Source organism: Ochotona curzoniae, unplaced genomic scaffold, assembly GCF_017591425.1.
Source record: "Ochotona curzoniae isolate NIBS_2020 unplaced genomic scaffold, NIBS_Ocur_1.0 contig_1302, whole genome shotgun sequence".
Lineage (NCBI taxonomy): Eukaryota > Metazoa > Chordata > Mammalia > Lagomorpha > Ochotonidae > Ochotona > Ochotona curzoniae.
In genome coordinates, this window is record NW_024465035.1 from 14984989 (window position 1) to 15010973 (window position 25985).

The 25985-nt window shown below is 39.3% G+C and overlaps 1 protein-coding gene and 1 non-coding gene across 2 annotated transcripts in view; both read left to right on the forward strand.

Moving 5' to 3' along the window:
- STT3B (STT3 oligosaccharyltransferase complex catalytic subunit B) overlaps nucleotides 1–25985 on the forward strand; it is a 72168-nt gene that overhangs the window by 44334 nt on the left and 1849 nt on the right. Inside the window, exons 5-15 of the mRNA XM_040963917.1 lie at nucleotides 573–672; nucleotides 4755–4853; nucleotides 6356–6502; nucleotides 7168–7216; nucleotides 8517–8671; nucleotides 12614–12825; nucleotides 14092–14279; nucleotides 14796–14967; nucleotides 16056–16229; nucleotides 18459–18572; nucleotides 22107–22319. Of these exons, the coding sequence (XP_040819851.1) occupies nucleotides 573–672; nucleotides 4755–4853; nucleotides 6356–6502; nucleotides 7168–7216; nucleotides 8517–8671; nucleotides 12614–12825; nucleotides 14092–14279; nucleotides 14796–14967; nucleotides 16056–16229; nucleotides 18459–18572; nucleotides 22107–22319 (1623 nt within the window). The remainder of the gene's footprint in view (nucleotides 1–572; nucleotides 673–4754; nucleotides 4854–6355; nucleotides 6503–7167; nucleotides 7217–8516; nucleotides 8672–12613; nucleotides 12826–14091; nucleotides 14280–14795; nucleotides 14968–16055; nucleotides 16230–18458; nucleotides 18573–22106; nucleotides 22320–25985) is intronic.
- On the forward strand, nucleotides 17444–17547 carry LOC121146292. Its single transcript, XR_005882171.1, has one exon. It is a non-coding gene; the product is annotated as a U6 spliceosomal RNA (small nuclear RNA).

Sequence of the window (25985 nt, forward strand, 5' to 3'; positions counted from 1 at the left end):
AAAGTTGAAGAAAGAAGTTGTTAGAAAAATGCCCTTCTGTCCCATCCTGCATTTTTCATTATTTAAGTAAAAAATCTCATTGACCCTGATTAAATGGTGTATATGGCATTAAAAATGGAAATTGTGTAACCCATGTGTTGGGAAGAGTTTACACTGAACTAGCACTTTTAATTTTGAGAATCTTAAAACATCCAGATGATCTGCGGAGTGCGAACACTCATTATTCTGTCAGCCAACATCTTGCAATGAATTTTCCATCAAAAATATGTGATATAAACCACTCTAGATCTGTCTCCTGATAGTAGTTAGGTAGTTGCTTGTTGCCAACTCACAGATTATAGTGTTCTTAGCTTTTCTAATTAATATTAATTTAATTTGAACATTTCTTCGGGGAATATAGAAAAATGTGCTTGAATATTTGACTTACGGAATCATGCTATTTTAAATCAGTAAAAGTAAGAAATGGGTTACTTTTGGGTTAATTAAACGCATATTTAAGCATCCCTCGACATTGTTAGAAGGTTTAGCATGTTTCATTTGCTCCGAGTTAACCTTTCTTTCTTTGTCCGTAGGTCTCTGCTTGGGGTGGTTATGTGTTTATCATCAACCTTATTCCGCTGCATGTGTTCGTGTTGTTGCTAATGCAGAGGTACAGCAAAAGGGTCTATATCGGTGAGTGATTGGGCGTGGCACGTCAACCACAGAATGTGTCATACACTTAATAAAGAATATACTGCATTTTTACATGTGTACTTAAATGTACATCTTTTTGGTCAGTTTCTCCTTGATGAGTTTTGGTATTGTGGACATTTTTCTGGGTTTAATATTTTACTTTGATTAAAAATATTTAAATAGAATAATTGGGGTGTGTGCGTACAAGTATTTATGAGGTAGTCTTGAGAAAGTGTATGGAAAATGTATATTGTGGAAATGCATAGAGTTCAAAGAATGCACCAAAGTTTAGAACTCTTTGGAAGGGTCATTGCATCTTTCTAGTTTTTTTACACACGTTGGGAATCTAATGTGTGGCAATGAATGCCAGAATCTGTGCTTCCACAGGATGGCAGCATGGTAACATTTTTGTGATGCAGTAAATGATTTACAGCATTGGTGGTGTGTAGTTTTTTAGAGCTACCACTTGGATGGGATGCTTTACTCATATGGCTGTTAAAGGGTCAGAAAAGTAGGCTAACATGGATGGGGAGATAATTGAGTAGTTGAGGATAGTAGTTTGCTCAGGGGTTCTAGAGAATTTATAAGAAGGAGAATAAAGAGGGAAAGGAAGCAGCAGCCAAATTAATTGAGGATGGGTGTGTTCAAGCCTTTTGGGAACATGCAAGATCAACTCATTGTCAAGTGCATCTTCCATACCTGTTAGAGATATCCCCCAAGCCCGTCTCATTGTATTACAGTTGTGTATGTATCTGATTTTACCACTCCCAGAGGATATGATGGATGTTGGTCATGTCTGTTTTCAGAATGACTTGGCCATCATATGTTTTTAGATGAAGTAATTCTTGAAAAATTCAGTGCTGAAATGCAAAGTGGGGAGAAAAGCAGTGGAGATTATATTTATATAATACCTATCTCTCCATTTTTACTGATGTGCCAATTTCTTTGTATTTTTTTTAATTGGAAAGTCAGATATACAGAGAGGAAGATCTTCCATCTGATTCATTCCCATGTGGCCACAACAGTCGGAGCTGAGTTGATCTGAAGCTATGAGCCAAGAACCTTTTCCAGGTCTCCCACGTGGGTGCAGGGTCCCAAGGCTTTGGGCCGTCCTTGACTGCTTTCCCAGGCCACAAACAGGGAGCTGAATTAGAACCAGGGCCACCGGGATTAGAACCGGCATCCATGTGGGATCCCGGCGCATTCAGGGCAAGGACCTTAGCCACTAGGCTTCCATGCTGGACCCACCAACTTCTTTTTAATTCTTTAAAACAAAAGAGGTATTTAGAAGGCAGAGTTACAGAGAGAGCAAGAGACAGAGATCTGTCCACTGGTTCACTCCCCAAATGTCTCTGCAAGGTTCAGTTTGGGCCTGGGTGAGGGAAGGAGTCAGAAACTCCCTCTGAGTCTCCCACCTGGGTGGCAGGGGCCTAAGCAGTTGAACATCATCAGCTCCCTTGCCAGGTGTGTTAGCAGGGAGCTGGGTTGGAAGTGGATTACTTCCAGCTCGCACTCATGAGATACCAGGTGCTCAGGGAGCGACATAGCTTGATGCACCACACTCCTCCCATGTTGTGATTGCTTTAATATGTGGATTTGTAAATTGTAATTACAATTGCAAGTTCAAGAGGTAGAGCAGTATTACATCAAGGTCAGACTGTGATACTTGGCATTTTTTCTATACAGCAAGCAATCACAGCTTTGTTTAAGGGCAGTGTTTGTATTGTGAGCTACAGCACACACACCCCTGTCTGGACAGCTCGGGGTTAGGGATCTACAAAAATAAAAGGGGATGCTTTGAAAAGAAAACGCTTTGGATGATTTCAGCTGTTTTGAATTATTAAATGTGGATTACTGCAAACATTTTTATTAGATTTGTTTCATTATTTGGTGTAAGCACATATAAATGGAGCTAATAGGGATAGATAGCTTCAAAGGTACCATTTGTGGAGCTTGTCTATTAATAGGTTCAGCTTTATTTGACATTAATTAACCTATGTTTAGCAAATAGCACTAGTTGATAAAAATAGTTAAAGTCCCAGCTGGCTTTTTAATTACCTGCATTGTTTTGTTAAGCTCACCTACCTCACTGTTACTAACTTGAATTCTCATATTAGTTTCTTAAAAACTATTTTTAAAGTCATGTAAAAGTTTTTAATTTTGTGTATCAGGCTTTTTTTTTTTTTCTGTCCTTTTGACTATACCTGGAAATGAACCTAAGAATGTGTCTAAGAAGAAATTGCATTTTTATTAACCAGGCAATTGATTACTGAAATACATAATATTGTCAGGCAAAATAGGATCTTACCTGAAGAATATGGACATGAGCGTGTCTGATACCCTCCAGATCTTCTAGCAGTAATTATTGGGGAATGCAATTAGAGGGATATAAGTAGAGGAAGACTTGTGTTTTACTTTCTTTTTTTAAAAAATGGGTTTACCATTGCAGTTAAACTTACCTACTAATTATAGACGGATTAAGATGTCTATACATCTTACCTGGGTTGGAATCGTGGAGACTAGACTGCCGGTGGCTTATTACTATTGGGAGGGTTCCTAAAAGTTTGGTCCAACTGTCATTTTGTTGTCCATTCTTTCGGTTCCTGTCCTGGGACTCTTATTTGTTCAGGCTTCAACATGAGGCTGACTTGTAAACATCGCTATTAAAAAACCTAAAACCTATCAACCAAATTGGTAAACACTTAATATCATAACATTCTTATTTTCTTAATTTTTCGTGGTTTCAGGTACCATATAGAAGGTAATTCCACCTCAACATTAATGTGTATAAAACTACATTGAGATTACTTCTATGAAAGCTTGATGCCATTAGAAACTATTCATATATTTTCATCCTTCCTAGGAAACATATGATGCTCTTCCCCATCTCTTATCACATAGTTTGGGAGGCAGCTTAACATCTGAACTAATTATCCATGATTTCTCTTCTGCAGATGACTTCTTTTCAAACCAAATGTTTTTTTCTCATCTAAGTTGGGTCCGAGTTATGTGCTGTGTGCTGTACTGTACAATGCATAGTGTACAGTAATCGCCTGCCTTAACAGTGTGCTACTCCTCCATTTACTCTCAGCCCCGTCACTTATTGAGTAGTTTATTTGCCAAAAATGAATATTGAATGTATTTACAAAATGATGTCTGGAAAGTTTACAAGTGGAATAATTTTCACATTAATTTCTCAGGTGGACTTTGCCTTCATTTATAATTAAGTTTAATTAGTAAAGTAATTCCAAGTGCTAACTTTCTCTTTGATTAGCTTCTCCATGACGTATGAATTTATGAATTCAAGGCAAGTCTTTATATAAATTATGACCTCACCCCCCCATGAACATTGGCAAGAAGAGAGTTAATAGAGTAGCATAGTATACTCAGAACTGAGAACACACAAGATTCTCTTCTAAGGTAACGAGTTCAATAAATTGTTAATTTGGTGCCTTAGAGTGAATGTGGTTCTTTTCTCTTAAAAACAAAAAAGCTGGGGGACAGAATTTTTTGTTTTCAATCTGAGAATATTATACAAAAAACATTGTGAGGCCATAAACACTGAAATACCTGAGAGCATTTTCGTGTTTAATAAATGTTGAAATTCTTGCATGTTTTTTTCTATTGGTGTGTTGCTTTAATTGACTTTTTAAATTCATTTGAAAGATAGGCACAAACAGGTTTTGATCCGTATATTCCCTAGATGTCTGTAACCGCCAGGAGGGGCCCGTCTGCAGCCAGGATCCCAGGGCTCGGTGTCCCCTGTGGCTGGGAAGCAAAAATGAGAAAATGAAATTTTCCATAAACTTGATGGAATTCTTTCGTGTATTTCATATGGCGTCTTGGTTCTTCTCAATGATTATTGATGGAATATGGAAGCAAGTGTTTAAAACAATGTTTTAAACTAATGTGTAAACTACTCATGATTTATCATGCAGTTAACAAATGTGTTAGGATATTCACTTTAAGCTTCTGCTCTTCTGTTAAAGCCTTGATTTAAGAAGATTTGTGCACGCCTGTGTGTTTCCAGGACTTGCTGTGATGGGAGTAAAGGATTCTGTTTCCTATTTTTGTCTTTGTAGCATATAGCACCTTCTACATTGTGGGTTTAATATTATCCATGCAAATACCTTTTGTGGGATTCCAGCCAATCAGAACAAGTGAGCACATGGCAGCTGCAGGTAAAAAAATGTTTATTTTCCTTCTTCTGAATGAATATGTGAATATATAATTGGCCAATCTTCCACAGATATGAGGTTTTTAGCCTTGTATTAATAGTAGTGGTTTTAGTTTTCAGCAACCCGTCAAATAACTTGAATTACAATTATGAGGTGTCTGTGAGTGAAAGTGTCCAAGATTCTCAATGGAAAGAAGGCCATGGGTAGTCATTGTATTTATTTGTAGCAGACCTTTTTTGAGGTGGCATTCCACTGCCTTTATCATTGGATTCTTGGTGAAATTTGAAGCAACACCTTCACCCCCCTCCCAAAATATGTAGTAACTTCTGCCTTACTCTTCATAGTACTTTAAAATCTATGAAATATTTTTACTGATACGGAGAAATTTACATTTAGTTTTGAATAATGTACAGCAATGCTATATAGACACACAATCAGCTGTAATTATGTATATTTTTATGGTTTCTAAATATAACTCTTTGATAATGCTTTTTAACCATGCAACAAAGTGCTTAATTATCTCTGTAAAAATCAGTATTTCAGATGTGTTAGGGCTGTCATATCTTGTATCTTGCATTTCTGTATCATGCTCTGCACATTTGGTCATTGCATGCATTTTCCTACTATTGCTTTAATTTTACCTTAGTGTTCTCCTTGTTTACTAATGTATGAAAGAAAAGATTAGTATCTTTTTTTTCTCACCGTCTCAAGGTCAGTAACTGAGACACGCTTAAGACAGATTAGTGAGAAAGGCATACAGGTTTACTTAATACTAGTGTTGCCTTTGCCTGACACAGTGGCTTCCAGAAATTAAAGTCCAAGAAAACAGTGAAAGCTTTGTCTTTATGCGTAGTTTGGTAACAGGTTTTCAGCCATGTGCATGTATGGTTAGCCATAGCAGCACTAGCGGAGGAAAGCTCAGCCCGTCGCTGCTCCTGCTCACTGTCTGCTCTCCTGAAGGGCCTCTGCAAGGGGGAGCTTGGACTTTTCTTCTTTTTCTAAGATTTGAGAGTTTTTTGATGACCTGTCAGGGAACAAGATCATAAAACTACTTTGATCTGTTTTCTGAAATGCTGAATTTTGAGTTACAGTTCCCTGAATTCCAGCTTTAAATCGGCAACTTGTCTGAGTAAGTAAATAGCACCCTCCCCACCACTCAGCAGGAGCGGTAGCTGTGTCAGTTCTCCTGAGTTAGGTTGTTTGAATCCTTCAGGAAAGCACATTTGGGGATTTTTTTTTCAAGAGACATTTTTCTCTTTTCCCCTTTCAGCAGCAACTTCCCTTACGTTCCAAAGGCATACATCACTCAATCAGGGTTTCTTTTGTCTTTTGAAGCATGAGGATTCTGGTCATTTTGAAATAAGGTGTAATTTATTAGATATTTAAATTTGACATAGGAATAAGATGTTAATGAGATGAAATAAATAGATATAAGTTCTATAAATCAGTTTCTGAAAGACCTTAATGTTTTATTCACTGGTTCTATGCCTCTTTTCTTCAACTAGGTGTCTTTGCATTGCTGCAAGCTTATGCTTTCTTGCAGTATCTGAGAGACCGACTGACCAAGCAGGAATTCCAGACCCTCTTCTTTCTGGGCGTGTCGCTGGCGGCCGGTGCTGTGTTCCTTAGTGTCATCTACTTGACCTACACAGGTGAGTGTCAGCACTTGTTAGCCTTGGGTTGTGTCTAGATTAGCACTCAGAATGTTTCTTCTAGGAAATTTTTACATACTCTTATTTATCTTAGTAGATCAGGTACTGGGGTTGGTTTGTGTATGAGAAAGGTAAAAGTTATAGTCAAAGACTTTAAATCGTAAGAGTATTTCTACAAAATGATTTTTTTAAAATTCTGCTTCATCCAATTCCTATAAGTCCATGCCTAATTCTGTTACATTTTTTTTTAAATCAGATCTTCTGTTATTACCTGCTACATGCCCGATCTTTTCTGTATGTACACGTTGTCTCCAAGAAATAGTAAACCCAGTCTGTTTCACTCTGCTTGAGAAAAGCAAATGATGTTAATGTTTAAAATCATCTTTGTCCAATGGTCTTCGGGATTCTAGATTGTGTCATTTAGATACCTCATGTTCATGTTTAAAAATTATCTGGTCATATCTGAACCTTTTACTAATAGTAACCTGAGAGAAAGCTGAAACCCTTCTTTGAGAGGCGTGTTTCTGTGGAAGTAAGATCTCTGTGATCCTTTTCTTCGTTCACTGATTGCCTAATTGCCAGTCATGTTGGTGATTAACAATAAGCCTAAAAATCAATTCACAAAACAAAAAAGTTTTTTTTTTTTTTGTAATTTTTTCCCCAAGGTTACATTGCACCTTGGAGTGGAAGGTTTTACTCACTGTGGGACACTGGGTAAGTGCAGATGAGTTCTCTGACTTCGTACGACAGTGAGTATTCCCCCTCCCCATGCTTGCTTTGTCAGCACGTGACTAGGTGTTCGGGCAACACTTGTAAGTTACACGGGAGATAAATGTATGTACATTTATATAAAACACTTATAAAATAACTTGTGTGAATGTACTTTCAGAATGAAATTGAAGTTTGTTTTGTATGACCAGCTAGTTATTTTTGTTTGCTAAAACATTCACATAACATTTGTGCTTTTGTCAATATATGTATATATAAAATTTCCATCTTTTAGTGATAATTTTAACTGAGAGATGCTACTTTATAAGACTATATGTCATAGTTATGAAGAAGACTTAATTTGTTTCTAATATCAAAGGATCTAAGTTTGTTTTTTCTCTTCAATTTTTTATTTTTTACTCTGTTAAATGCACTGAAGAATATCTACTGCATTTTTCTTTGGAGTGCTTTTCTAAAGTGAATTAATTTGTTAGAAGTAGGTTTATAAATCTGGCTGTTTTTATTCCAGTAGCACTTGCTTATCTCTAGAATGTTTTCCTAAGGATGAGAAAATGTTTGGTTGCAATTTACCTCCTTCCCTTCCGCAGGTGTGTCTCTTGTTACTCTGTGGGACGCATAAGAAGTCTGCCACAATTTATTGGACACACCTTTGGATGTGATACCAAAAAAAGGCTCATGTCCAGGTGGAGTTAAGGGGCATAAGGAAGTTACGTTGGAAGGACACTTCCAGTTGGCCACATGCTTCAGGAGCTGAGCCTGAGTCAGCGGAGTGAGGGACAGTCCGGCTGTAAAGGCTTCCGACTAGCTTACATTATCAGCTTACGTTTTGTTCATCGTACTTGCACTCTTGGTCTTGTACTTTGTAAACTTTGACTACCTGGTAATCGTAGGATACTTGAGGGATGATTTAGGCCTTTTCTCAAGCAAGGCATTGTGGTAATGTGACACCTTATTCTGTAAGGTGTTTCTCCCTCCGACAATTCTAAAATCCCACATTCCTTGAAGAAAACATTGGAGATGTTGAGATAGGCTGCAGATCTGAGTAATGCTTTTTGTATTAGGAGCCAGAGAGCATAGTTTTGTGATTGAGATACTTTTCCGTTTTAGTTTCAGTGTTGTGAGTGTGGACCGGAAGATTGATTTCCACTAGAGCTGGTTAGCATGGCAGTGCTCAGTTAAACAGTGCAGAGTAGGAACCATAGCTACAGTAAAAATGATCTCTTCGTCTAAAAGCAACTCATGTTTTATCATTTAGTTGTAAAAATATTAACTTTTTTAATACCAGGTATGCAAAAATACACATTCCAATCATTGCGTCAGTGTCTGAGCACCAGCCTACGACTTGGGTGTCTTTCTTCTTTGACCTCCATATCCTTGTATGTACCTTCCCAGCAGGCCTATGGTTCTGCGTCAAAAACATCAACGACGAAAGAGCCTTTGGTAAGAGACATTTTTAACACACTCTTTGATGTTGAATGATTATTTTCTTTTTGAGTATTAATCGCCTTACGGTACCAATTTTCTTCAGTATGTGTACTCAAGATAAATTTCCCCTTAAGTTTGCATAGGTACTTAACCAAGAAAAATTTAATTTGCATCATTAACATGCTAATTATTGGTTATTTGATTTAGAGTTAGCATGTAAATTATGTATTGGGTATATTTTGGTTTCTGAGGTTAATATTGTAGACTAATTAAGAATTGGAAATTATGGGCGTGGTGCAATAACCTCGTGGCTAAACTACTCACTTTGCCTGCACCGGGATCTCATATGGGCACCAGTTTGATTGCTGGCTGCTCTGCTTCCCATCCAGCTCCCTGCTTGTAGCCCGGAAAAGCAGCAAAGGATGGCAGGATGGCTCAAAGCCTTGGGACCCTGTACCTATTATCCACATGGGAGATCCAGAAGAAGCTCCTGGCTTCAGATCAGCTCAGCTCTGGCCATTGCAGTCACTTGAATGAACCAGTGGACAGAAGGTCTTTCTGTCTTCTTTGTAAATGTTACTTTCAAGTAAAAAATAAATAAAATCTTAAAGTAAAAGAGAATTGGACATTATAGCTTTATGGTTACCATGTTTCATTTGTTGTTATTTAAGATTGATATATTTGAAAGAATTACACAGAAATCTTTGATCTGATGGTTCACTCCCCATGTGAGCAAGCACAGTGTCTGGGCCTGAGCCAGTTTAAAGCCAGGAGCCTGGAACCCTGCCTGCGTTTCCCTCTTGCGTAACAGGTACCCGAGGCCTTGAACCATCCTATTTATACTTCTGTCACACATTAACAGCAGATTGGATCAGAACTAGAGCAGCTAGGACTCTGGACAGTTGTGTATGTTGCTGGCATTACAGGCTGTGGCTTAACTCATGCTGTCAGAAAATGCCAGGCCCAACTACATTTTCTAAGTCAGATTTGATAATTGGCAGTTTTGAGGAATATCCATAATCCAAGTTCCAAAGCAAAGTATGTTTTGTGATGGAATAAAGATTACACTTGAACACCATCTTCCTGGTAATTTGTTTCCAGCCAATAAGAGTTAAAATGGAAAATTTTTGAAAACTGTCAGAGCAGGTGCTCCGGAGCTGTGGCTTGGTTTGCTGCTGGTGAGGAGGCCTGCGTCCCCCATTGGCTGCTAAGTTCCAGGTAATCCGGTTCCAGCGCAGTGCCCTGCTGATGGCCTGGGAAGCAGCAGACAGTGTCTCAAGGATGGACATTGCTGTCATCTGCGTGAGACCCAAAGGCAATTCCCGGCTCCTTGCTACTGACCTGTTCCAGCTGTAGCCACCATTTGGAGCGTGAGCCTGCAGATGGAAGATCTCTTTTTGTCTGTCTGCATTTTATACAATTAAATCTCTAAAAATAATTAAAACCTAAGTGTTGAGATGTGACAGTCATTAATGTAAATAGACAAAACGGGCAAATACCCAAGGCTTCTGTGTGATTTGATCATGACATAGCTGAGGCCAGACTGTTCTGTATTTGGTCAAAACGGAAGATGAGAAAGATGTTCTAATATGGACAGGTTCACATAAGCAGACACTTTATAGTATTAGGACTTCAACTTGTATGTCACTCAAAAGGAGTGATACCTTAAGTCATTTCAGAGTGCACTCTGGGGAGAAAAAAAGCAATGATCCTCTGAGTGAAATTTTAGTCTAGATTAATGGACTTTGAATAAAATCATGTTCATATTGTATCATCGAACTATACATTTGGTTCCTAAGAATAGACCCAGTAATTCCATCCTAGATATATATACAAAAGAGAATGCCTATATCAATCAAAGGATATGTTAAAGAGTACACATTTCAAAGGTTATTAGAAAAGTTAACTAAGTTTCTATATATTTATAATACAGTGTGTAATGTATAAACAAATCACATAGGTAAAAATAACAGAACCAAGTTAAATATATATGTATATATATGTATGCATATATATATCTTATGATTCTGTTTCTCTAAAGTTCAAATATGAAGAAAATTAAATTGATGCTTTTGAAGTCCAGATTTGTAAAAGTATTAGCCTTTAGCCAGAAATGGTAAAACCCCTTTTTTGTGGCTAGCATGTTGTCTAAAAGCTCTGTTGAGATCTTGATTCAGATTTTTTCTATTATTTATTTTTATTGCGAAGTCAGATACACAGAGAGGAGGAGAGATAGAAAGATCTTCCATAAAATGATCTTCCCAAGTAACTGCAGTGGCCAGAGCTGAGCTGGTCTGGAGCCAGGAGCTCTTCCGGGTCTCCCACGCAGGTGCAGGGTCCCAAGGCTTTGAGCTGTTCTCGACTGCTTTCCCAGGCCACAGGAAGGAGCTGGATAGGAAGTGGGACTGCCAGGATTAGAACTGGTGCCCTTGTGGGATCCCAGCGTGTTCAAGGCGAGGACTTTAGCCTCTAGGCCACCATGCTGGGCCCCATACCATCTTTAAAGCAGGCTTTATACAAGAACAAGAATAAAATCCCTGTTGTGGTGTAATTAGAAAAATAAAATCATTATTTTTTTAAGAACCCACAGTAGAGACCATCAGTATGGAGGTGCAGGGGGAATTAGACTTGTGCTGTGACTGAAGAGAACTGGTAATTAACAGCAAAAACACCACAGACATCTCATTTAACTCAGCTTTACATAATTAAAAAAAAGTTACTTGAAAGAATTACAGAGAGCAAGACACTCCTTTCTCTAATTCACTGCCCGGATGGTTGCAACAGCCAGGGCTGGGCTAGACTAAATCCAGCAGCTTGATTCAGGTCTCCTATATGGGTAACAGGAACCTGAGTACTTGGGCCATCCTCTGCTGCTTTCCCAGGCCATTAGCATGGAGCTGGATGGGAAACAGACAGCTGGAACATGAACCGGTGCCCCTCACAAGTGGCAGCTTGACTAGCTGCACCACAATGCATGATTCCATGGAACGGATTCTGTGCTCCATGGCACCCAAACTCTTGTGCCCAGATCCACTGCAGGCGAGAAAAGAGTTTTGAACAATTGGATCAAGAGCCTCAGTGGGCCTGGTGTGAAGGCTTAGTGGCCACATCCTCACCTTGCAAGTGCCGGGATCCCACATGGGCATCAGTTCATATCCAGCTGCTCCACTGCCCATCCAGCTCCCTGCTTGTGGCCTAGCAAAGCAGTAGAGGATAGTCCAAAGCCCTGGGACCCTGCACCCTCGTGGGAGACGCAGCACCGGCCGTTGCGGTCACTTGGGGAGTGAATCATCAGACAGAAGATCTTCCTTTCTGTATATCTTGACTTTCCAATAAAAATAGATTTTTCTCAAAGAAAGTCCTTCTCTATCCTGACAGTGTCCCTGCGCATTCTGTTATCAAATAAGGATGATTCTTTGCAAGTTTCAACTGCAAGTCATGAGGCATCCACCCTGTCCTTTAAAAGAATACCCATTATTCTTTGTTTAATAATGTAAAAAGAAAACAATAATAAATGTTTTGACATAGGTAAAATCCCAGGACTCTCATTTCTATGTGTGGACCACCTGACTGATATCACGTACAAAAGCATAAATTATGTGGAGAAATCACACATGTGTAAATATCTTTTAGATTCCATTTCCTGAGCCTTTTGAAGGGCCATCATATAATGTCTTTACCAAAAAAGTGAATTAACTGTAATTCCCCTTTCCTATAATTTTAATCATGATAACATTTGCTATACAGTAGATGCATAGTTTTTTTTTTTTTCAACATTAGCCTTTCTAAGTATGGTTTAATCAGTTGGTCATTATTTACTATATTAGAAATATGTATTTTGTGAAATATTTGTTTGCTTTAGGACTGGTTTTATGCTGCAGTGTACTGTACTTTCTGGTTCAGTGTCCTGGGGACGTTTTTGTGTCTGAAGTGTGGTAAGACGGCCTGTCTTTGCAGTTGCTCTGTATGCAATCAGCGCGGTCTACTTTGCTGGAGTGATGGTGCGGCTGATGCTGACGCTGACCCCAGTTGTCTGCATGCTGTCTGCAATCGCCTTCTCCAATGTTTTTGAGCACTATTTGGGGGATGACATGAAAAGGGAAAATCCGCCTGTGGAAGACAGCAGTGATGAGGATGACAGAAGAAATCCAGGGAATTTGTATGATAAGGTGGGAAATCTAAAGTAAGACCTCTAGAAATTTCATGTGCTTTCCTTTTTTTTAAATATAAGAACTGTACATATTAAGAAATGTGGTTAAATGAGGAGTTGGAGAAATTGTTTTTGGTTTACCATTTAGATTGTCTGATTTAAATCGCATTTGGGCTTTTAGCTCAAAATAGGAAATGAGAAATATTGTCATTAGAAGAAATTTTTGGTTTTGGTCATTATCTAAATACATAAACTTTGTTTTTGAGAGCAAAATCTGAATATTCTGTTAAATCACATATATTTGGTGCTATCAGGACCCTTTTGAAACCATGTGGATAAGTACTTGTCATTGAAGTTAACAGTGTTGGCCTATAAAGTGGTATTTAAAAGATGCTTAAAAGGATCTTCATTGAATGGTGCCTTTTATAGGCAGGTAGCCCATATAATGCCTTTTTTTCCTTTTTATCATATTATTCCCCAGCTGTGTAACCGTGATTTTGTATTTGGTTAGAGTGTAGAAAGTCTTGTAAGAATTGGAGCACTTCCTTTGGATGATATGTGTAACTGCTATTTTAATGTTTTGAATTTTTAAACACTAGGAAATAATAATGATACTTTCCAGTGTGGGTACTTAGTGAACTTTTTCCTTAATGTAAGATTAATATTAATATTATATTCATAAAGATTTATGTTAATAAAGCACATACTGTTTTTGTTTGTAATTTATGATTTCTTCATCAGCTTTAGTGTAGAACTTGAACTGATTTTGGTGGGTGGTTTGGGTGGCGGGGGCATGTCTGTCTTGTTTCTAGAGGTAATCTTCATTTTAACCAGTCTTTTAGGATTTGAAATTGAGAGACTAGCAATTCTAATAATGATTCTAATAATACGGCTTTTTCCTGTTCTGAAGCCCTTTGTGGTCTGGATTATAACTGCATATCCATTTTGAGATTATGGAATTTAAATTGTATAAGGACTTACATATTAAGAATAAAATCATTCAGTTATCTCCTTTGTATTTGCAACATGAACAGCTGGGCTTGAGGGCAGCTTTTTACTGAGGATACTGTTTTGACGGCCTAGTTACTAGTTTGTAGGTTATGCATATTTCCAGGAACCCTTCTGATTGACGTTTTAGAATCTACATGATGATTTTTAGCAAACACTCTGACTCGGCAAAGAATGTCCAATGGTATACCTTTTGTAAGTCATAGAGTTCAGGTGATACATTAGCATCCTTCCAACTTGAAGTGCTACATCTGCCTAACCGGGTTTGTGTGTTCAGGCAGGTAAAGTGAGGAAGCATGTGACTGAACAGGAAAAAACTGAAGAGGGATTAGGCCCCAATATCAAAAGCATTGTCACCATGTTGATGCTGATGTTGCTGATGATGTTCGCAGTCCACTGCACGTGGGTCACAAGTAACGCCTACTCCAGTCCAAGCGTGGTCCTGGCCTCCTACAATCATGATGGGTAAGAAGAAACCCAGCTGCAACAGGATTTGCAATTTCACGTTGCTTTTTCTTTGAGGCTGTGCATTTTCAATCTAGTTTTTACTGGTTTTCCCACATTTCCTCAAGAATGCATAATTTTGGTCTTAGGCTAATCCTTTAAGTGGGAAACCTGGGAAGGGAGCACAGGAATTTGTGGTTCAGCAGCCTCGGGTGATTCTGATACATCAGAGGAAAAGCAGGCAGTTAATCTATGGCCGTGGTCCGCTTGATTCTCTTTCTCTTGGGAGCTTGCTAGACTTGGGGACCTCAGACTGTACCCCAGAACTGAATGAGAACCATGTTTTGACAAGATGCCTGGGAAATTTATGTGCATGTTAGTTTGAGAAGCGTTAGTCTGGCTTTTTGTTAATTTCGCTCACTTCTGTGGAAGTTAATTCTCATCCTTAAGTATGACATTATTCAGTGGTTTAGCACCTAAATTTTCCTCTTCACATTTATGAGATCTCATTTAAAGGGATATTGTTATTCTTTTCAGCACAAGAAATATCTTAGATGATTTTAGAGAAGCTTACTTTTGGCTAAGACAAAATACAGATGAACATGCTCGGGTGATGTCTTGGTGGGATTATGGCTATCAGATAGCTGGAATGGCTAACAGAACTACTCTGGTGGATAATAACACCTGGAATAACAGCCACATAGCACTGGTAAGAATTTTTAAAACAAAATCAGAAATACATATATATGTCAGGATTCACTTAGGAGTAAATATGAAAGATGTAAGTAAAAATACTCTGATTACTAGTTCCCAAAATGTTTCTTCACACATGCAGCCAATAAAGTGAGTTCAAAATACGCTTATTTTGTTTTTAGGAACAGTATTTAAGCATAATTATAGCCTGATTTTTGGTAAGATTTCAAAATACGTTTAGCGTATTTGGAAATATGGCCAAATTGGGAACTTCAGATGTGTTTGGCTTTCTGTATAATAAAGCAGCTATGTAAAACGAATGCATTGTACTTTTTTGTTTTGCAAGTTGTGTTTTCTCTGTTAAAAGTAATCACAGAAACTCAGGTAGTTACCTCTTTGTACTTTAAAGAGGGGGCCACGTGGGCCTCTGCACATGATGTCAGCATCGTGTGGGCTCTGGTTCAGGTCCCAGCTGCTCCACTTCCGAGCCAGCTTCCTGCGAATGCGCTTGGGAAAGCAGAAGCAGTAGCAAATGATCCAGGTGGGCCGCTGCACCCGTGGGGAAGACTAGAAGCAGCTCAGGTCCTTGCTGTAGTCTGACCCACACGTTGCAGCGTTTGCAAAAGTGAACCAGCATGGAAGATTGTCTCTTCTCTCTGTAACTTTGCCTTACAGATACATTTTTTAAAAATCAATCTTTAGAAGTAATAAGCATAGAAAGTTTTAATTTTAACTGGATTAACTAAACTCCATTTGTGTTAATATTTTAGCTAATCATCAGCTAGCTGCTGTACTTGATAAGATGAATATAAACATGTGCTAGCAAAAGCATTAACCAGCCTTGGCCTGAGATTCTAGAAATTATGTATTTTAAACTTGTCTCTTTGATTTTAAAATGTTAATCTCCCAAAACAATAACCTAACAGAATATTAAGACACATTTGGGTTTTGCTACTTCTGCTATAAATTGGTTATACTATGAAATGTTTATATATTTTAGAAATTTGTTGAATTTATAGTAAGTGATTTGTGCAAAAGGAAGTTAAACCTGTTAAATTAAGTCTTGAGATAAAAATGTATGTTCATTTCCATTTTATTTTGTAGGTGGGAAAAGCTATGTCTTCTAATGAAACAGCAGCCTATAAAATTATGAGGACTCTGGATGTAGATTACGTGTTGGTTATTTTTGGAGGGGTCATTGGCTATTCTGGTGATGATATCAATAAGTTTCTCTGGATGGTTAGAATAGCTGAAGGGGAGCATCCAAAAGACATTCGGGTAAGAATAGGAAGAATAGTTTCCTTACGTTACTAATTGTGTTTCGTTTATTCCTGTCCCCCAATTGGACACCTACTCTGACTTTTCTATTTATTAATTGTACTAGAAGCATCTCTTAGATTGTAAGTTTGGAAATTCATCCCTGATACTTCCATTCTACCCTATGGGGCAATTCCTAGAAAGTGCTGTCTTTGCCTTTATCTCATTTCCACTTCCGGAGCACTATGATACTGATTTAAGCCACTTAAAAATCTACAATGTATTCTGGAGAAAGGCATTTAAAGCAGGCTTAGGGTAAGAGTGAAAAGGACCAGCTTGGTACTTTGTGGAGGTCAGCTTGTGTGCTTTCATCTCACTCTCAGATTGGAGATACAGGGTGGCTGACTTAGGGTATCACTAATGACCAGTGAAGACTTGGTAGTGCTCTTGTAAGAGCTTGTAGTAATGTGAATGAAGCCTCAACCTACTGATATGAAACAGAATGGAATCAGTAGTCCAGGTTCCTTCACTGGAGACACCAGCTCTCTGCCTGTCTCTTGTCCCAGCTCTGCCAGAGTCCTGTGTCCCCCGAGAGGCACCTCGGTCTCTCCTTGACCTGTCTGCCATGTTGTTTGTGCTGTGGTCCTCTTGGAACACCTTCCCTCCCACAGACTTGGCACTTCTCTGGAAAACCAGTTTTGTGTACCATGATTATCCTTGACATACTATGCTTGTTTTATAGCTAAATTTTATCTTTCTTACTCTGGTGTGAGGTTTTGAGACTATGGTAAAAGTATAAAAGTTGGGAATAAAATTTGCAAAACTGATTGATAAAAGAATCCTTCAGGAAAAAACCAGTTGTGTTAATGACAAGGATGCAGTAAAGCCTTGAATTCTATAATCAGATGTGAGGGTTTTCAAGAATTGTGATACTAAGCATTACTGGCTTGTAGAATTAATCTCCTAGGACCCAGTTCTCGGGATGTAAGATGCTCTCTTGAGGCTGTGCTTTGGCAGGGTTAGTTATGATGAAGATCAAGGACTGTTTCCAGATACCTGCTCTGAAGGTTCATAAATGCAGTTATTCTGAAATTCTGTGCTTTCTAATTCATTTTTATACTTTGTGAGTCAGTCTACACATGGTTCATAAAGTTTGAAGACATATGTAGCAAATATTTCATTCCCCCTAACAGAGAAAAGTCCATGATTAACACTCTGTAAACATGAGTGTAACGGTGCTTGTTTCGGCAGCACATACACTAAACTGGAACGATACAGAGAAGACTAGCATGGTCCCTGTGCAAGGATGACACTCGTTCCTGAAGCGTTCCATGTTTCAAAGCATAGATGTGTGTGTCTAAAGGTAGATTTTTAAATATTCTCACAAGAACACATGTATGTTAGGTAACATGGATGTTAATTTAACTATTCCACAGTGTACATGTTCAGAATATGTTCTACATTGGAAATACATATGGTTTTGTTAAATAAGGAAAACTTCCCTGGGAATCGCTACTGTTTTGATTGTTAAATAAGAAATTAGTACCAGAGGTATAATCAGTATACAATACATCTTGACAATTTTTCCTTCTTACAATATGGACAACTTTGTTCCTTTTATTTGTTTTGTTTTTCTTTAACATTTCCACATTTCTATACCCAGGTTTATTTAGCCTGTCCCTATTCATGGATATTTGGGTTTTTTTGTTTTTTGTTTTCAGTTTCAAGCAGGTACGGTATATAACTTTTTTGCGTTCTTTATTTCAGCTATAAACAAATATGTCTACAGAATAAATTCCTAAAAAGTGGTTTCTGGGTCAGAGATAAGCTATGTTGCCAATTTTTCTCTTCGAGGTTAATGTATAGTTAACCCAGTTGAAATTATTGTGACAGTTACTAAACATTCACCTCGCCAAACAAAGAAGCCAGTTTTAGAGTTGATTTGGAAAAATTGGGGAAGAACACCAAAAGAATTTTTTAAAAGGAATAATAAGGGGGGCTGGATAGGGCAGTTGCAGAGAGCCAGCCTGCCTGATCTTAAACTGGTGTGAGTGCTGGTTTTTGTTGTTGTTGTTTTTAACTTACTACGGTTTTATGATATGTTTAAAAATCCGTTTCTTAACTGTAACAATATAGCTTTCTAAATATATCTCAAACTGATTCTTACGGGGAAATGGATAAGAGGAAACTATAGGTTTGAATGTGTTAAATTGAACTTTGACAAGGAAATTTTTGGTTTGTTTCTTACAGGAAAGTGACTATTTCACTCCACAGGGAGAATTCCGTGTAGACAAAGCAGGATCCCCCACTTTGTTGAATTGCCTTATGTATAAAATGTCATACTACAGATTTGGAGAAATGCAGGTTAGTTACATCAGTTTTCCTGTAATATTTATTCAAAAACCTTAATCGTTTTAAAATCTTTCTTGCATATAGAAAACAAGGTAATAATGCTTCTGAATGCATTGTATAGAGAAACAGGCGTATCTAAATATTCATTTTTGTTTTTCACTGGATTTAAGTATCTGAAACTTTCATGTGAGAACTTAGGAAGAAAATTTTAGATTGAAGACCTCTTTCCAAAATATTCATTAGCAATAGTCTCAAATCCAACTTTTGCTTGCCACCTTGCCCTTTGGTCACATGCTTTTGAACGGTACGGTTCTCCAAGGGAGCGGTTTCCCAAGCAGGAACAGTGTCAGCTAGGTCATGGTACTGCTTGGCAGAAAAAGGCCCACGTTGGGCTGGAACTGTGTAACCAGTGGAGATGCTCGCTGTGTTGGCATTCTCTTTTACCACAGAAGAGTACACTGGCCGGAAGGGTGTGATAGAAAGCTTCAAGATCTGCGAAATGAATCTGCAAAGAGGCCTGTGGCCGAGAGGACAGTAGACTTGGTGTCATAGGTCTGGCCCGTCACATAATCCTAAAACTTATTTGGAACCTTTCTAGACCTCTTAGTTTTTGTCAATAAATGACGGGGAATGGGGTTAATGGCTTGATTTTTGAAAGAAAAAAATGTATCACTTCGCAGTATTCTTTTATGGAATAAAACTTGTTTTTGAGCCAAAGACAATTACAGAACATCAACTGGAATGGAAAAAAAAAAATACTTTCCAAAAGACAAGGTATAAATCCTTGACTGAAAATAATTCAGACTCTTATCAGCCAGGGAAGTGTAAACCCACTGCAGGAGTTACCCTGTCACACCTGCCATCTTCAGAGTCCAGAAAGCACCCTCTCCCTCTGTCCTGTCATTTTTCTACAAACTTGCTCTTATAGAGCAAGCTATATAAGCCAGAATTTTAAGCCCTACTGAGTTTTGTTTTTTTTTTTTTTTTTTTTTTTTTTTTAGTTTTCTTATGGGTGATTATTTTTTTCTTGTTAGTAAATCTACTGTAAATTGAAAAGGGTTGACAACAGAAATGCTTTCCTCCAACTACTTCTGAGGTGTTTGATTTAATTTGAAAGGGTTGTAGGAGATGTAAATTCTCCATCCACTGGTTCACATCCACATGGCCACAGCGGCCAGTGTGGGCTGGTCTGAAGGCAGGAGCCAAGAACTTCCGGGTCTCCCACATGGGTGCAGAGGCTCAAGGCTTTGGGCCATATGCTGCAACTTTCCCAAGCTGTCCTTAGGAAGTTGAATTGAAAGTAGAGCATCTGGGACTTGAACTGGAATCTTAAGAATTCCAGAGCCACAGGCTGAGGAATAGCTTCTGCAGCACTGTGCCAGCCCCTCAGACTTTTTAAAATATCTTTTAGATTACATGAATACAGTACCAAGTAATACGAAGATTTCCGTGTAAATGACTTATCCCCGTATTTTTCATTGGGAAAATCAGATTTACAGAGAGGAGAGACAGAGAAAGATCTTCCACGTGCTGGTTCAGTCCCCAAGTGGCCGCAGCGGCCGGAGCTGGGCTGAGCTGAGCTGAAGCCAGGAGTCTTCTCCGGGCCTCCCACATGGGTGCAGGGTCCCAAGACTTTAGGCCATCCTTGACTGCCACAAGCAGGGCAGCCAGGACGTGAACTGGTGCACACGTGGGATCTCAGCATGTGCAAGGCAAGGATTCAGCCGCTAGGCTACCATGCTGGACCCAGTTGTTCAACTTTAGTGCTGTCACCAAGGTCCAAGGTAACTATCCAGAATGAAGGGGTTTGTTTGAACCTCAGACGAACTGATTTGTAAGATCTGTTTTATCCTTGAGTGAAGTGTCCCTGTAGCACTATCAGTTAAAACACTACACTTTTGAAATAGCATTGCTTCTATCCTGTCCTTGTTCGGAGCGTTGCTTCCAGGTGGGTTTAGACAGTTGGACATCTGTGTCAGAATTGCTCAACTGGAATTACCCCGCAGACAGTGTCCACACAGGGAAAGGTGAAAATCTAGATTTTCTTGTTTTTTTGTTTTTCAAGGGCTGCTCATGCTAAGAAGGATGCACTCACATGTTAAGAACTAATTTCTGGAGTGAGCAGTTATCTTCTCTGTTCTCTCAGCAACAGTGTTAGTAAAGTCATGTTTCTTGCATGTTTTCAATTTTGATGCCTGCCCCACTCAAGAATTGCATATAATTAAAATGTGAAGTACACATTTCACTGGTTTAGATAAATAAGAGCAAATGATCCACTCTTTGGAATAGAATTGGTTGTAAAATTCCCTTCCCTCCTTGTTTTTGTTTTTAATCTACCGCCCATCATTTATTTGGTTTGTTAACCTCTTGTGAAGTTTCTGTTTTTGGGATATGGTATCATTGCTTCTTTGTGCATTTATTTAACAAATAATATTGGATGATAGGGCCCGGTGGCGTGGTCTAGCAGCTAAAGTCCTCGCCTTGAATGCACCGGGATCCCATATGGGCGCCGGTTCTAATCCTGGCGGCTCCACTTCTCATCCAGCTCCCTGCTTGTGGCCTGGGAAGGCAGTTGACGACAGCCGAAGGCCTTGGGACTCTGCACTCACATGGGAGACCTGGAGGAAGTTCCTGGCTCCTGGCTTCAGTTCAGCATAGCATCGGCTGTTGTGCTCACTTGGGGAATGAATCATCGGACGGAAGATCTTTCTCACTGTCTCTCCTCCTCTCTGTATATCTGCCTTTCCAATAAAAATGAATAAATCTTAAAAAAAAAAAACTGGATGATAAAGCTATAATTCTACCAAGATTGTCATCAGACACCTTATCTTTGTGAATGATACAGATGATGTTAAAAATAAATTAAAATGTTAGCAGTATATACCATAGAGTGAAGACAGGGTGCTGGAAGGAAGTAGTGGGGAGACGCATCAGGCATTCGCCTGAGGAAAGTACTTTGTCGCAGAGATTCCGTCTGGGCTGGACCCACGGAGAGTCAGTCAGGCAAAACTGCAGGGAACCGGAGGCAGAAGAAAGACCCTTCTGTGTGCTGGGCGCATTTTGGTGTTTTAGGTTTTGGGTGGATTTCTACTGTGTGCGTTTTGTTTTTGTGTGTGTATGTGTTCAGTCCCCAAATGTCTGCAGTGGCTGGGCTTGAAGTCAGGATCCTCAAATGCAATCCGGGTCTCCCAAGCAGGTGGCAAGATGCAGTTACTTGAACTGTGACTACTAGCTCTCCGGGTCTGCCTCCGCAGGAAGGATCTGGAAATGGCAGTCACATCCACCAGCGTGTGTGATTCCTGTAGTGTTTTGGTTTCCCTCTAACTGAAGCCTGCTCACCTACTTAGGGATTCTGGGAAATTCTTAATCTAATGTGCTTAGTTTTTTCTCAATTTCTATCTAGGTACACTGAGAACACTTAATGTATCACTTCATTCTGTTTTCCTTGTTTAAGGGAAGAGTATTGCTCTAATTGTGTCATTTACAACCTTCTAACACAGTGTTGTCCAATATGGTTAATATCCAATACTGACATTACTTTTGCAGCTGGATTTTCGTACACCTCCAGGTTTTGACCGAACACGGAATGCTGAGATTGGGAACAAGGACATTAAATTCAAACACTTAGAAGAAGCCTTCACATCAGAACACTGGCTTGTTAGGATATATAAGGTGAAAGCACCTGATAACAGGGAGACGCTGGATCACAAACCTCGAGTCACCAACATAGTCCCAAAACAGAAATATTTGTCAAAGAAGGTAGGTGTCAAGCAAAGTCTGCCCTCCTTCCCTCTTGCTCTCTCCCAAAATTATTTACTTCAAAGTCAAAGTGACAGGAAGATGGGGAAAGAGATTTCCTCACTACTTCACTCCCAGTGTCTGCAGTGGGACTGGGCCAGGCACTTCATCTGGTCTCCCATGGAGATGCATGGGCCCGGGCACTTAGCCAGAGCTTTCCCAGGGAGCTACAGGGACACGGACCAGCACCCACCTTTGGATGGGATGCTGGCATCAGAGGTAGCAGCTTAACTCATTGCACTGCAATAAAAGCCCCCAGAGAAGTCATTTCTATAAAAGGTTAGCTGAGGGTTGTTTATGCAGAATCACTGAAGGTTATATATGTATAAATACCATCCCTGCTAGCCACAAACACCTCATCTATCCCAAGCGGCAGTTTCTTAGGACTAGCATTACAGTCCGTGAACTAACTGAAACTTTTCTGAAAGCAATCTGGCTTTAGTTTTATGCCATTCTCATTAGTAAAATGAATTTGTGTCCATCATTTTCTAAATCTTTGTGAAAGTAAAAGTGTCAAATTGTCCAATAGTAGAATTGTATTGATTTCTCATCTTTTTGTCAGACATACTGCATTTCATGTTCCATTCTCAGTATTTTATTGTAGTAGTCACTGAATAAAGGATAGACTTGAAGTGGATGAATTCTTCATAAGTAAAAATAATAAATTTTTCCCAAGATTATTACAATCATAACAGATTACAGGAGGGATTATGAAACTATTGTAATCCTTCCTCAGTAAATATTTGATACGATGAATTATTTTATTGGGGGTCATTTTTGCTCACTTAAGCTGAATAGAACTCTTAATTTTTGCCATAAAAGATTACTAAAAATGAATATTTAGATGGACTGCGGTACTGTGGGAGATTAAAAATAATGAGCAGTCAGCTGAACTATTAAGGTTTTATTATAATGTACAGTTCTTATACTGACTATTAGACTGGTTTCAGTCTTTGCTGAAAGGACACTTAGTTTTACATGGTGTGGATCAGCTATTTTACATCATAGAAGCAAGTATCTTGGCCCTTAAAATATACTTCAGTTATATTCAGAATATATAGATGATTTGAATTTTTATAGGACTATTTTCTTGCCAGATGTAGACCATGTCTTACATTAATGTCTGCAAAGATAACACATATGAAATTTACTTACAAGTAAGATGACAAAGAAATCAAATGATCTTATTTTTCATAGACATGAAGGAAAGACAAACTCAAGAAGCATACTATTGTAAAACTCAGACCACATGCTGCCTGGCCCAAAGCAGTTGCTGTGTAGACATCACAACCTAGTTAAACTCTGCTTTCTCTGGTTGGGGGCGGTGCTGTTGAACTCCCTGATAATATAGTATAAATTTTCTTATTCTGACCGCTTGTCTTCCCATCAAATAGAAAATATGCATGGACAAATACAAATTTGTCTTACATGCCAAAAATATGTTGCAGTAACTGATAGCAGGGAGTTGTGCATGGTTTTGTAATCTGTCGTCTTGTGCTAGCACCAAAGATGAATGCTTTTGTCTGCTTTCCTTTCCCAAGAGTTTGACTTTGAGGACAGGGATCCTGGCAAAGCTGTCTTTCCGAGAATTCCCTGCCACCACAGAGTTAGCGTGGTGGCACTAGGATTGCATCCCATTGGCACTGCCCAACGGAGCACTCAGCTACATGTTTGCACAGTCCTGAGGAACATTAAGTTTTTACAGAAAATATTTCTTGATAGTACTCTGTACTCAGGTGCCAGCATTATGGCAAAGGGAATTAAGCTGCTGCCTGTATTACTGGCATCCCATAGGGGTGTGGGTTTAGGTCCTGACTGCTCCACTTGCAGTCGAGCTCGCTGCCAGTGCACCTGGGCAAGCAGCAGAACATGGTCCCCAAGTGCTTAGGCCCCTGCACCTCATGGTGCACTCGGAAGAAACTGACTTAGAACCGGCTTCTCTGGCCACTTGAGGAGTGAACCATCAGATGGAAGATCTCTTTTTCTTTCTCCCTCTTCTCTGTAACTCTGCCTTTCAAATAAATAGGAAATGAAGGCTTGATAAGGAAATCTGTTTATATTGGTGATGGAGGAACTAACTCCTTGTTCTAGTCTGTTCCTTTAAAACTTGTGGCCTCCAGAACTTCCCTTTTTTGTCCAAATTTGTTCTGTTAGGTAATCGGGTGATACATCGTTAAGGTAGCAGCAGTTGATTTGTGTAATTCAGGTTTGTATTCCTCCCCGTGTTCTTGTCATGGTTATAAAGAACTGTTTAGAACCGAACCATAAATACAGAAACAGGTTGACACCTCCTCTATGAATTGTATTTAGATATGAAAATTGAATGGGGTAGTCTGAATAATTTTGTTCTCTAGACTTCTAATATAGCGAACATTTTTTGTGTTGATTCTATCACATTTGCCATTGTTTTACATGATTTGTTTGAGGGACTGATAAAACAGACCATTGATTCACTCCCCGAATGTCTGCAGCAGCCCCAGACTGGGCTGGGTGAGTCCAGGAGCTGAATCCAGGTATAGCCTGACCGGGCAGCACCCAGTCACTGAGTCATCTCTGCTTGCTCGTAACTGCTGTGCAGTCGCAGGATGATAAAGGCAAAATCCAGGGCCGAGAGCACTACCTGTGTGCTCTCCTGTTGGACGTGGGCATCTTAACTGCAAGTGATTTTTATAATTGGAAACATCTGTTTTGAAAATATTTTACTGTAAGTGTTTGGCATAGTGGATAAATAAGTGCCCCTGTGGGTGCTCAGACCTCATTACAATGACTGGGTGTTAGTCCCAGCTTGGCTCTCAGTGCAGCTTCCTGCCAAGCACACCCTAAGGACAGCAGATGGTGGCGCGAGTCCTCGCGTCTCTGCAGTGCATATGGGAAGCCCCAGTTGAGTCTGCCCTGACCCCATCCTGGCTGCCTCAAGCATTTGGGGAGTGAAGCAATAGATTGGTAATGTGTTTCTCTCTGCCTTTCAAGTAAATAAATATTAATCAGTCTACCAGAGGCTGACTCCGTTTAGCCCAAGAGCAGGTAAGGAGCTTGGGAGCAAGATGGGCAACTTCACAAAAAGGAGGATTTTTAGTGGAATGCTGAATCACTGAATAATGTGTATTTCAAGAATCTGTAAAAATCAAGGAATGTTTTGTTTTTCATATTAAGTTCTTGTTTTCCTACCTAAAAATTATTAGAGAATGTACTGAGTGAACTTTTCTCAATTTTGTACATATGTACAGTCATCCTTGGGCTCCAGAAGTTACTAAGTTAACTTGAATTTCTAAATTTTATCTATCTGTTTGGAAGACAAGGAGACAGATTTCTCATCTGCTGATACATTTCCCAAAATCCTTAAAAAAAAAATTGGAGATGGGCGTGGTCTAACATCACGTTTTACGTCACTGGAGCTTTCCCCTGCCACCTTGTAGGGGTCTCTGGCGGGCACAGGATGGGGATGAGTCCAGGCGCTGTGGTATGGGATGCAGCTGTGGTGCCAAAGGCTCGCCTGCAGTGTGTGTTTGAGGCTCATTGCCTAGAGGCTAAACCAGAAGCTGCATTGCATTTTCTAATGTTTCAGTCTCGTAGTTTGTCCTGTCTGAAAATGGGAGTCCTCATTATTGCTAAGCATTTATTGGTTGA